The sequence below is a fragment of the Oryx dammah genome, unplaced genomic scaffold (assembly GCF_014754425.2).
Source record: "Oryx dammah isolate SB20612 unplaced genomic scaffold, SCBI_Odam_1.1 HiC_scaffold_5, whole genome shotgun sequence".
Classification (NCBI taxonomy): Eukaryota; Metazoa; Chordata; class Mammalia; order Artiodactyla; family Bovidae; genus Oryx; species Oryx dammah.
The window spans coordinates 95,312,399-95,326,425 of record NW_024070189.1 but is presented as its reverse complement, the minus strand read 5'-3'; the positions used below and the strand labels follow the sequence as shown (position 1 = coordinate 95,326,425).

General features: G+C 38.7%; 1 protein-coding gene and 1 pseudogene across 1 annotated transcript; both read right to left on the bottom strand.

Moving 5' to 3' along the window:
• Nucleotides 1-2,227: 2,227 nt before the first annotated feature.
• On the bottom strand, nt 2,228-9,674 carry LOC120864586 (annotated as a pseudogene).
• A 2,841-nt stretch (nt 9,675-12,515) lies between these two features.
• LOC120864585 (putative gustatory receptor clone PTE01) lies at nt 12,516-13,579 on the bottom strand. The gene is given in 5 exon segments (XM_040241632.1): nt 12,516-12,648; nt 12,650-12,821; nt 12,875-12,914; nt 12,916-13,554; nt 13,556-13,579. Coding segments are annotated over 5 exon segments (1,008 nt in total).
• Between the last annotated feature and the right edge of the window lie 448 nt (nt 13,580-14,027).

Below are 14,027 nucleotides of genomic sequence, written 5' to 3'. Positions count from 1 at the left end.
GATGGCTAACAAACACATGAAAAGATGCTCAACATCATTCATTATTACAGAAGTGCAAATCAAAACCACAATGAGGTACCACTTCACACCAGTCAGAATGGCTGCGATCCAAAAATCTGCAAGCAATAAATGCTGGAGAGGGTGTGGAGAAAAGGGAACCCTCCTACACTGTTGGTGGGAATGCAAACTAGTACAGCCACTATGGAGAACAGTGTGGAGATTCCTTAAAAAATTGCAAATAGAACTGCCTTATGACCCAGCAATCCCACTGCTGGGCATACACACTGAGGAAACCAGAATTGAAAAAGACACATGTACCCCAATGTTCATTGCAGCACTGTTTATAATAGCCAGGACATGGAAACAACCTAGATGTCCATCAGCAGATGAATGGATAAGAAAGCTGTGGTACATATACACAATGGAGTATTACTCAGCCATTAAAAAGAATACATTTGAATCAGTCTGATGAGATGGATGAAACAGGAGCCGATTATACAGAGTGAAGTAAGCCAGAAAGAAAAACACCAATACAGTATACTAACACATATATATGGAATTTAGAAAGATGGCAATGATGACCCTGTATGCAGGACAGCAAAAAGACACAGATGTGTATAGCGGACTTTTGGACTCAGAGGGAGAGGGAGAGGGTGAGATGATTTGGGAGAATGGCATTGAAACATGTATAATATCATGTAAAAATCGAATTGCCAGTCTATGTCCGATGCAGGATATGGCACGCTTGGGGCTGGTACGCGGGGATGACCCAGAGAGATGTTGTGGGGAGGGGGGTGGGAGGGGGGTTCATGTTTGGGAATGCATGTACACCCGTGGTGGATTCATGTTGATGTATGGCAAAACCAATACAGAATTGTAAAGTAAAATAAAAAATAAAATAAAATAAAAAAAAGAAAAAGAAAAACACCAATACAGTATACTGACACATATATACGGAATTTAGAAAGACGGTAATGATGACCCTTTATGCAAGACAGCAAAAGAGACACAAATGTATAGAACGGACTTTTGGACTCAGAGGGAGAGGGAGAGGGTGGGATGATTTGGGAGAATGGCATTGAAACATGTATGCTATCATGTAAGAAACGAAGTGCCAGTCTATGTTCGATACAGGATACAGGATACTTCGGGCTGGTGCATGGGGATGATCCAGAGAGATGATATGGGGTGGGAGGTGGGAGGGGGATTCAGGATTGGGAGCTTGTATACACCCGTGGTGGATTCATGTCAATGTATGACAAAACCAATACAGTATTGTAAAGTAAAATAAAGTAAAAATAAAATCTTAAAAAAATAAATTAACTGAAAATAGAAATATAAAAAAAATAAGTAAATAAATTTAAAAATAAATAAATAAGAATAAAATAAATAGACTCTTTGGCAGTGAGACTCAGTTGTCAGTTTATTTTTTAGTTTATTTTATTGTAGTATAGTTGATTCACAATGTTGCAAAACAGTGAGTATTTTTAAGCCTTCCAGATGATTTTGAGAAAAGCCAAGGCTGAGAAGCAGTGACATGTATCCTCACACATAGACTGCATGTGTGCATGTGTGCCTGTGTGCATGCGTGCTCACTCACTTCAGTCATGTCCAACTCTCTGCGACCCCATGGACCACCAGGCTCCTCCATCCATGGGATTCTCCGGGCAAGAATATTGGAGTGGGTTGCCATTTCTTTCTCCAGTGATAAAGTATGAAGTGAGTGAAGTGAGGGAAGTGAAGTTGCTCAGTTGTGTCTGACTCTTTGCGACGCCATGGACTGCAGCCCACCAGGCTCCCCTGTCCATGGGATTTTCCAGGCAAGAGTACTGGAGTGGGTTGCCATTGCCTTCTCCACATAGACTGCATACACAGATTTAAAACATAGTAATCAGCTGGAAAATAAACAACAGCTTCTCAAAATATATACTATCTAAATCTGTAAAAATGGAGTTGTTCATCTTTCTAGCATGTGGGTCACCACAATAAATGAGAGACTCCTCCTTATATACAATAAGATTCAGTCTCGCAGTATTTTTGACATCTACAGAATCCCAGAAGACCCTCCCAGCCCCATCAAAAACATATCTAAAGTAGCAATATTCAGGTATAAAACAAGGAGAGGTAAGAAGGCCCTAAGGGCTACAAATGATGTCATCAGAAAGATAGAATTTTCAGATCCGGATGTTATTTATGCTACATTTTCCAACCCACACTCCAAATGGAAGTTAGACTGTTTTGTTGAGGAATCTGCACAAGGCCCTTTTGATGTCTCGGTTCCTCAGGCTGTAGATGAAGGGGTTCAGCATGGGGGTGACCACAGTGTACATAACTGAGGCCAGTGAATCCTTCCTGGGAGACTGTGAGATGGCTGAGCTGAGGTACACACCAAGGCCTGTTCCATAATATAAGCAAACAACCGTCAGGTGAGAGCCACAGGTGGAGAATGCTTTATACCTCCCACCTAATGACGGGACTCTCAAAATGGAGGAAAGAATTTTGTAATAAGAGAAAAAGATCCCTGAGAAAAGGACAAAAGCAAAAATGGCACCAGTAAAATACAGGATTATATTATTGGTGAAAGTGTCAGAACAGTCAAGCTTAAGGAGCAGAGAAGGGTCACAGAAGTAATTGGAAATTTTTACATCTTTGAAGCAGGTAAGTTGTAGCACAATCAAATTGTGTACCTGGGAGTCCATAAGGCTCCCAAAAAAAGACACCAAAACTAAAGAGAAACAGAGGTGTGGGTTCATGATGACCAGGTAGTGCAGTGGGTGACAGATGGCCACAAACCTGTCATAGGACATCATAGACAGAAGCATAGCATCCATACATCCGAAAAGGATAAAAAAAAGACATCTGTGTCAGGCAGCCCCCACAGGAGATGACTCTGCTGTGAGTTAGGATGTTCACAATCATCTTGGGGACTGTGGTGGAGACGAAACCAATGTCAGCCAAGGAGAGGCTGGAGAGGAAGAAGTACATAGGGGTGTGGAGGTGGGGGTCAGAGGTGATGGCCAGGATGATGAGCAGGTTTCCCAGCATGGTGACCAGGTACATGGACAGAAACAGGACACAGAGCAAAGGCTGCAGTTCTGGATCATCTGAGAGTCCCAGGAGGAAGAATTCTGAGACACTGGTTAGATTCTGTGTTAGATTCTGTGGTTGTATGTACCTTGGACACCTCTGAAAAAGAAATGAGATTTGAAAGAAAGAAAACAGGTAAATAATATGTAGTACTGTGTCCATATTTTGGATTCAAGCAATTCATTTCTAAGATCATACACCCCAGTTCCTTCAGCAATATTTCTCAGTGTGACAAATACTATCTGCTTAGAATTCTTTCTCCATTGGTTTCTGTGTTATTCACATCTGTCTATGCACTCTTACTTTCTAAAACTTCACTAAAAAGTGAAAGAAATAAGAATGTCAGAGGTAACATATCCATGACCTCAGTTAAATACAGCCTACTTCTTTAGAGATGATAAGAGATTCCTTTATAGAATAAGAGATTCCCTTCCCTGTCTAAGAAAATATATAATAATTCAAATATAAAAAATTTGTCATTTATATAAATCTTATTTTCTCAAATACAATTCTAGATATTTCTCTCACTTTTCTATTTACAAATCTCTATGAAATTCAAGACTATGTCACCTGGATTCTAAATCAAAGATGAATGTCATAATTGGAAACATTTTGTTTGATCTTCAGAGTTTTATTCATCTTTGTTTTCCTGTCTTCCTTCCTTCATGAAATAGAGATTACTCAAATATCAGAGCTGTCTTTTAGAAGTCATTTAGTATATACTTCTTATCTTTGACTTTGGTGGACTTCAAATTTGAATCAACTTTGTTTAATTAAGAGTACAAGATCTAATGTGTCGGTGACTACAAAGATAGTGTTCATGTGCACAGTATTGTCAATGATTGAATGAAAATGAAATTTAAGTAACCCTTTTGAAATTTTTTATCTTATACAGGATTATTTGTTTTGAACTATCTCAGTAAAATGTCTGAAGTATGAGACTACTTTACATTGCTTGGACTCTGTCTGTTCTGTACTGACAGGATAATACTACTTCATTGTTTTTCTTTTTTTCAGTTTATTGACATGATTGACAAAATGGCATATATTTGGGTTGTGTGAGATGAAATTGTTTAAAGATATACAAAAGGATGATTTAAATACATATACATATGGGGAATGATTACCACAGTCAAGTAAATTAACATATCCATCACCTCACACAGTTTCTTTGCATGTGTGTATTAACAAGTAAGCCAAAGTCTCTTAGCAAATCTCAACAACACAGTGCAGAATTATTAGCTATAATCACTAGGTGGTACATTAGATCCACAGAACTTACTCATTTTATAACTGAAAGTTTGTACCCTTTGACCAACATCTCCCCACTTTCTCCACCACCAATCCTTGCAACTACAGTTTAAACTATGGTTCTAAGAGCTTGATATTCTTCACTTCCACACATAAGTGAGATCATACAGTATTTGACTGTCTATGTCTGGTGTATATATTTTAATATGCATGATATTCTTCAGGTCCATTCATGTTGTCACAAATGGCAAGAGTTCCTTGTTTTTATGGCTGAATAACAGCCCATCATTTAAATATACACAGCACATTTTCTTTCTTTATTCATCTGTCAGCAGACACATATCCATATTACACTAGTTAAAATAATATCTCAAGGACAAGGGAACGCACATATCTCTTAAAGGCTTTGAGTTCATTTTGTTAGCATGTACTCTGAAGTGCAGTTGCTGGGTCCTGTTGTAGATCTATTTCAGTTCATTGCAATTTTTTCTTTTTTAGGGCACCTCCATTCCGTTTTTCTAGTGTCTATATTCATTTCCACCAACCAAGTACAAAGATTCACTTACCTCTGTATCCGCACAAACATTTGTTGCCTTTTTTAATATAATAGCCATCCTAACAGATATAAGATGATATTTAATTTACATCTGGACTTGCATGTCTTCATATTAACCGATGTTGAGTGCCTTTTACCTGGTGATCTTGTTCTCCTGATCATAAACTCTCTTATTTATTATAGTTGAGGAGTTTCAGGGGAGGTTTCACAGTTAGGTCAGAACTCAACCTTCTTATGACGTAACAAATTTCCATGTCAATCCTTCCTGATACAGGGATTGCAATTCTTACACTTCTGCCTTTAAAAGGTAATTCTGGTTCATTATTTTGGCATTCAAACTATAATTTAATTGTGTAAAAGATCAAAATGGAATAATGAAAACACATCTGGGCAGTTTCCTTATCCATGAAATTATTATAGTAATTGAAACTACCTAAAGAAAAATCATTAATGTTGCTTAGACCAGTGGTTTTCAGGTCCAGTTGATCTAGTATTTATATGTGCATATTTTAAAAATACTCAGTTACCCCAGCCTCAGTCTAGAACTTGTTCCAGGATGTCTACATGTGAATTTCTTGGTCTTCATTCTGTGAAGCTGGGCTTGATAAACACAACCTTAGAATACTGCACAACACTGAGAAGAAGGTCCATGACTATTATATCTATTAATACTATCATGAATACTTCACCTGCTTTGAAAATATGACATTAATAATATTTGCTTCAGATGTCATATTTTACAAAAATTTAAAACATTGAAGTTTTCGTGGCGTCTCAGTTCAATCCCGTTCTTCTCCATGCACATCCCTAAAAGCAACAAGTGTTGTGAAGTTGATGGGTTTGTTTCCTTTTAATGTTTCCATAATGTCAGTATTCATTTATGTATCCAAAACCAGCTTTCATAAAATCTTCTCTAAACAGAATACTATCCATATTGCCCCTGAAATGCACTTCTTTACAGGACATTTTGGTTCCATCTCTCTGTGAAATACATACAACTACTTCATTTTCCTGACACACATTTTTGCATAAGGAGAGACATTTCATCAGTTCATAAATGTACTTTTATAGAAAGCAATATAAATTTAACAAATTTAAAATATATCTTTGACATATATATTAAAGGCAATAATACATACTTTAATATAGTTTATATATTAAATGAATATTTAATTTATACTATATGTATTATATTTTTATTCATATCAGTTTCTGCTTACAACAATCCTATGAAAATTCTTGTACCTCTCTCTATATCAAACAAATGAAGATTTGTATGTAATATGTGAGTGGTAATTAGTCATTCAAGTTCTATCAATTGATTATAATCAGTTTCACTAATTAATGTTAGTAATTACTAATATTTGTTTCAATGAAAAAATAATTTTTGACAACTGCACCATCTTTTAATGAGGTATCCTTTGAAAAGAACTTTGAAGTCTATCTTGTGATAATTTCACATTGCTGCACATTTTCATCTTATATAGGAAATCTTCTCAGCCTTAGATTTCAAAACTAGACAGCAAAATGCATGGCTAACCACTGAAAACCCTAAAAACCCCCATGTTAGGGTCATTATGGCCTCTGTAAACTGCTGTGTCACTTTCATAATTCACAGATACACCCTCTGAACCAAAAGAAGATGAAACAATTTATCTTCCCTGTCACTTCTGGGACCCAAGTAGATTTGAAAAGAAACCCTTACTAGGTACAGTGGAGGTGACTGAGAACTTGTGTAAGAATGAGCAGACCAGGGTTTGAGTCCTGGGTCTTTCCAATCTGTAAGTGGAGTATGTGCAAATCTCTCCACTTCTCTGTGTTTCTGTTCCTTCCTGGAAATTCAGTCCAATATTTGCCTCTACAGTGTATATCACACCTAAAGGGAAGTTTGGAACTTAATAAATAATCAATCACTTGTATAAAGAATTTCAATCATTATTGGGAGATCATACTCATTAATAAAATAAACTCCCCCTAGTTTAATGACCTTTCATGGGTCCTAAGGCAAAGAGATCAAAGCCTTTCCTGTCTCAGAGCTGGAGCATAGAAAACATTAAATCCTAAAATATGTCTTGGCCCATGCATCAAGATGTGCATGTCCTCTTCTTTTCTGACTCTTTTTTCCCCCATATTCATGAAAATTTCTTCAATGACTTCTCAGAGATTGAATGCTGTAGAGGCTATTGAATAGAAAATGATAGGTCCCAAAGAAAGTCCCATGATACAGGAAAAAAACAAGCAATATTTTAACTTGTCTCTGGTCCTATGGAACACTCTGAAAAGGATGAAAACACTAGCATGAATGGTCCACTGTGTGGAAGCTATATTGCCCACACATTGTTTCTGTGAAAAATGGAAGGGTTTATTCAACACTAAAATGGGTTTTCCATCCTTGTCGCCTCCACTGTGCTACCAAGATATAGGTTCTGAGGAATCAGAAATAAATAAACCTCAGTCATTTCTCTTCATTACGAAAAACGTACTTGTACCAACAAAAATCACAATAAACTAAACAATAAAATAAGCAAAAATCTCCTGTCAGGGATGTGAGGAAACCATAGCATCAGATGAAGAGATGACAGGAGAATTAGCCTTATCATTATTAGTAACAAAGTATCAAAAATGTATTTTTCCCTCTCTTCATCCATCATATAGTTATTGCACAGAGGGCTACGATTATTTGTTTAGTCCTAATTCAGTGGGTTTGTATCAATGAGGAATCAAGTCTGTTGACAGTCCTAAGTCTTACAGATTCTAAGAAATTTCCCTATAACACACTAAGAATTAGTGGAGCATAAAAGATTCAAAATAAAATTTTTCTTCTCTGAGTTTCATACCCAAAATTTCACTGTTTTCAGACTTTCTGAAAGTTTTCAGCAAAAATACAGAAATATAGCAACATAAACATCTGGAGTATATTATTTTAAACTGTTTTCATTTACCTGAGTAGGAATGGACCACAAGACTCTGATTTGGTATCTGCTTTCATGACTGAATCAGCTGATCATCAGTGCAGAGGAGAAAGTGGACAGATGAAGTGAAATCCAGAAACAACATCAACAGCGAGATCTACCCTGTAGTATCAGGTGGCAATCATTTCTCTGGTCTTTGCCTGTGATCTCATATGTTCTTCCTAAAGCTGACACAGCTAGCTACCTACTGCTCTCCACTGTGCCCTCCAGAAAACTCCACAAGGAAGGGCACAGTGAGCAGGGAATCTCTGCCAGGACTGACTGGGAAGTGGCACGGTAGTTTGGGGTAGCAGAAGACTTCCCTACCTTGCATCTGCAGTCAGTCTGTCTAAAATCACTGGCTTCAAACTTGGCTTTAACATTGTCTAAGTCATGATCTCATTGCTGTTGTTTAGTCCTTAAGTTGCATCTGACTCTTTGAGACCCCATGAATTGTAGCCTACCAGTCTCCTCTGTCCATGGGATTTCCCAGGCAAGAATACTGGAGTGGATTGCCATTTCTTTCTCCAGGGAATCTTCTTGACCTATGATTCAAACCCACATCTCCTGCATTGGCAGACAGGTTCTTTACCACTAAGCCACTAGGAAAGCCCCTTGAACTGATATATGTTACATAAAATATTTCACTTCTCTCTTCTTATTAAAATAATAGTAATGTGTGTACATATAATTGGGGAGAAATTATGCAGATGTACTCAAGCAATAAATATAAAACAATTCCAAACCCATGTAGATTGCTCCCAAACTCCCTTCATCATCACTATCTCCCTCAGCACTTACTGGGCTGGGCTGCATCTCTGCTGGAACATGACCAAGGAGCACAGACTCACTGCCTCTCTCCTGCCTCTCCCTCTTCAGGATGGACAGGAAGACAGACTCAGGCTGGACATTCTGATGTACGTTCCTACAAAGGATGGAGACAGAGGTGTGGATTCACAACGTGAGAACAGGCAAACCAAAGGGCTGGAGGCACAGACCAATTATTTACAATGATATGACCTTAGGGCTCAATGCATAAAGCTCATCATTAGCTAGTTAGTCTATATTATTCCAATCTCTGGGGACTTGTTAATATTAATAGAACAGGAAAAGGAGAAAAGTGAATGTCCTAGAATGAGTCTGGGTCCCTCTTCTCAGAAGGAAATTCCCTGTACTCTTGCTCCTTACTTCCAAGTCACAGGATCTTAACATTAAAGTCCGATTTTTTCTCATTTTATGGTTTTGAGAGCTGAAAATCCATGTATCAATCATGAAATCTATGCAGCATGAGGTCCATGCCAAGGATGTGTATGTACACTTTTCATTTTCAGAGTTAATAATTGTTTCTAAGGATAACTTGTTTTCATTTCCTTACTTTAGCTCGCACTCGATGGGAGGAAACACACAAAGGAATGAAAACCAAGAGTTGAGATCAGTGAGAGCATCTCAGATCCTGCCCAACACACAGGCCTCATGCTCTACAAAGACTGTGTGCTCCAAGCCATTCAAGGCTCAGGTCCTGCCCATCTGCTTTGTAATATGTCCCCAGATTCACTGCACCAACATGATCTCAACAAAAATTCCCTGGAAACAAACTAGAAATGGGTAGACTTTCCTCTCTACTGGGTACTGCAGACCCCACTGTACAGCTCAGGTCATGCAGTTTGGTTTGTGATACACAGGAGAGCCCCTCCATCAGCATCAAAGCAGGTATGGAGCCACAATATTAGAACTGGAAAACTAATGAGCTAGAGGCCATGGCCAATTATTTACAATGATATGACCTTAGGGTTCAGTGCCCGAAGCTCATCATGAGCCAGTTGGTCCATGTTGTCCCAATCTCTGGAGACTTGTTAATATTAATGGAACATGAAAAGGAGAAAAGTGAATGTCCTGGGAAGCATCTGGGTCCCTTTTCTCCTCGGGAGAAAATTTTCCTATATTCTTGCTTATTACTTCTCACTTGCAGGATCTTAACACAAAATTCAGAATTTCCCCCTCAATTTAGCCACGCAATGTGTTATTTTGATATCTATGAATCGATAGTATCAATCATGAAATCTACAAAGCATTAGGTCTATACTATGGATATGGCATACTTTTCATTTTCACAGTCTCTAAGGATAGCTTCTCTTTTTTTTGGCCAATTTTACTGAAACTTCACTTGGGGTTACAAGAGTTAGACATGATTTAGCAACTAAATCACCAAACCAATGAATTTTGAATTCTAAGGTTTTTTTTCTTTATTGTCATTGGCATATTAGAAAACTATTGATCTTTACTTACAATTTAATAACTGATACTTTAATTAAATATTTCAGTACATCTCCCAGAAGGTCACAATCAAGGTGTCAGTCAGGGCTGTAGGCATCTCAAGGCTAGATCAGCAAGTGTCCACTTTCAAACACATTCATGAGGCTGTTGATAAGATTCACCTCTTCACACAATATTATCCAGAGAATTCCTTCAGTTCCTTGACACACGGCCTCCTGGTGGGTTTTATCAATGTGAGCCATCAAGAATACCAGAGAGAAGTACCAAGAAAATAGCCAGATTATTGTACTCTGTTCCCTATTACTTCCCAACATTTCTTCCTCATTCTTGTTGGAAGTGGGTCTCTATGTACATCTCACACTCAGTGGCAGGGAAACACACAGGGGTAGGAAAACCAGGAGTTTGGATCCATGAGAGGATCTCAGTGCCCACCACACAGAAACTTCACTGTCTATGAGAGGAAGACACTGGGTGTTGGGACATTAAAAATAATTCATCCACAGCAAAATGTATTACTATACATGTGTGCTAAGTCACTTCAGTTGTCTGGCTCTTTTCGACCCTTTGAACTGTAGCCCTCTAGGCTCCTCTATGCATGAGATTCTCCAGGCAAGAGTCCTGGAGTGGGTTGCCACGCTCTCCTTCACGGGATCTTCCCAACCCAGGGATTGAACCCAAGTGTCCCTCATTGCAGGTAGATTCCTTACCAGCTGAGCTACCCGGGAAGCCCTGAGTATCCTTGAAGTGAAGTGAAGTAAAATTCACTCAGTCGTGTCCAACTCTTTGTGACCCCATGAACTATACAGTTCATGGAATTCTTCGGGCCAGAATACTGGAGTGGGTAGCCTTTCCCTTCTCCAGGGGATCTTCCCAACCCGGCATCCAACCCAGGTCTCCTGCATTGCAGGCAGATTCTTTACCAGCTGAGCCACAAGGGAAGCCCAAATGGCGACTGAGTAGAGTTGATTATAGAGAGATGAGGGGAGTATTGGGGCTCTATAAAATATGTGGGCAGTGGTAAAATTGTTAAACTGAAGTAACAGCATTGTGGAGAGAAGGAATCAGACATTAGAGTCAGTGCTAAGGATGAGTGTAGAATACACGATGTATATGAAAGATAGATATTGGTCTTTATGTATTAAATTAGCAATTTGCTTTGCACTCGCCTTGGTTTTCCTTACATGATGACTATCTGTAAATAAAACAAGAATCTTCTCACATTCAGTGTTTGGGTGTCATTGAGAAATTTCTGTCCTCACTTTTTATCCCTTTACTATGTGCAGAAATAGTCAAACCCCACTCTTTGTTCTATGAGTCTTAATCTTGCAGTAACCAGTATAGAAAAATAGATTCTATTGAATGTCCTGATAATAAATGCAAACCATATTTTTACAATTTTAAAGCAAACCATATATTTTTCTCTCTTTTGCAAATTTTCTTAGAGATGTCTATAGAAGTTTCAAGACAGAAGAAAAATACTGGATGTATAATTGTTAAATTGACTTTACTCTTCCTTATGAGGTAGTGGGTAATTTGTTCAATGCTGTACAAAGTAGTTCAGTTCAGTTCAGTCGCTCAGTCTTGTCCAACTCTTTGCAACCCCATGAATCACAGAACGCCAGGCCTCCCCTGTCCATCACCAACTCCCGGAGTTCATCCAAACTCACGTGCATCAAGTCGGTGATGCCATCCAGCCATCTCATCCTCTGTCATCCCCTTCTCCCCGCACCCCCAATCCCTCCCATCAAAGTCTTTTCCAATGAGTCAACTCTTCGCATGAGGTGGCCAAAGTACTGGAGTTTCAGCTTCAGCATCATTCCTTCCAAAGAAATCCCAGGGCTGATCTCCTTCAGAATGGACTGGTTGGATCTCCTTGCAGTCTAAGGAACTCTCAAGAGTCTTCTCCAACACCACAGTTGAAAAGCATCAATTCTTCGGTGCTCAGCTTTCTTCACAGTTCAACTCTCACATCCATACATGACTACTGGAGAAATCATAGCCTTGACTAGATGGACCTTAGTTGGCAAAGTAATGTCTCTGCTTTTGAATATGCTATCTAGGTTGGTCATAACTTTTCGAGCTGTGCCTATTTTCTGCCCTTGCTGTGCTACACTAGAGTACAAATAGACAAATTTAAGTTTCTATCCTCAACCTAATGAGAACCTGCTGCATAGCACACGGAACTCTATTCAATGCTCTGCGGAGACCTAAATGGGAAAGATATCCAAAAAAAAGGGATATATGCAAACATATAATTGATTCACTCTGCTGTACAGCAGAAGCTCATACAACATTGTAAAGCAAATATACTCCAATAAAAATTAATTTACAAAAATCTTAGACTGCTTTAAACTCCGTGTGGTTAGCAAAGAAAAATTAGAATGAATGAGAATTTTTTAAAAAACAATTTTAAAACAGGTTGTTTTGCTGAGGAACCTCCACATGGCCCTTTTGCTATCTTGGTTCCTCAGGTTGTATATGAAGGAGTTCAGCATGGGGGTGACCACAGTGTACACCACCGAGGCCACAATTCTTCCTGGGAGATTGTGAGATGGCTGAGCTGAGGTAGACACCAAGGCCTGTTTCATAAAATAAGTAAACAAATGCCAGGTGAGAGCCACAGGTCAAGAAAGCTTTATACCTCCCACCTGATGAGGGGACCCTTAGAATAGAGGAAATAATTTTATAATAAGAGAAAAAGAAAAATAAATTAATTAATTAAAAAATAAATAAATAAATAAATAAGAAAAAAAGATCCCCAAGATAGGAAGAAAACGAGAGATGGCACCAACAAAAATACATGACTATGTTGTTGGTGAAAAGGTCAGAACAGGCAAGGTTGAGGAGATGAGAAGGGTCACAGAAGAAATGAGAAATGTCCGCATCTTTGAAGTAGGTGAGTTTCATCACCATGGAACTATGCATCTGGGAAACCAAGAGACTGACGAAAAGTGACACCAAAACCAATGAGCCACGGAGACATGGGTTCATAATGTCCAAGTAACGCAGAGGGTGACAGATGGCTACAAACTGGTCATAGGCCATCACAGTCAGGAGGAGACCATCCAAACACCCAAAACGCATAAAAAAGGACATCTGTGTCAGGCAGCCTGCATAGGAGATGACCCTGCTATGAGTCTGAATGTCCAGGATCATTTTCAAGATTGTGGTGGAGGTGAAATCGATGTCAGCCAAGGATGGGTTGCAGAGGAAGAAGTACATGGGAGAGTGGAGGTGGGGGTCAAAGGTGACAGTCAGGATGATGAGTAGATTCCCCAGCACGGTGACCAGGTATGTGGACAGGAACAGGATAAAGAGCAAAGGCTGCAGTTCTGGATCACCTGAGAGTTCCATGAAAAGGAATTCTGAGTCATTTGTTAGATTCCGTGGCTCCATATAGCTTTGACACCTTTTGAAAAAGAAGAGAAGATTGAAAGAAAGGAAACAAGTAAATGGCCATGAAGCACTATGTCCACATTTTGGATTCAAGCAATTCACAAACAAAATATTTACACTTGGTTTAAAAGTCTGTTCTTTATGTCTGTGTCTGCTTTGCTGCCCTTCATGTAGGAGTGTTGGTACCATCTTTCTAAATTCCATATATATTCATTAATATACAGTAGTTGTCTTTCTCTTTCTTTCACTGTGTATAATAGGCTCTGGGTTCATTCACATCAATAGAAGTGACCCAAATATGTTCCATTTTATAACTGAGTATTGAGGCAATATGTCCTGGTAACTCAGCAATATTTCTGAGGGTCTCAAATCTAGGTTTGTTTGTTTGTTTTTCCTTGTAACTGTTTTTTCAATGGTTTCTATGTTATTCACCTCTTTCATTACACTGGGCCTGAAGAATGTTAGGAAAGCATGGAACTTTTATGATAACAATGTATGACCACAGTAATAAA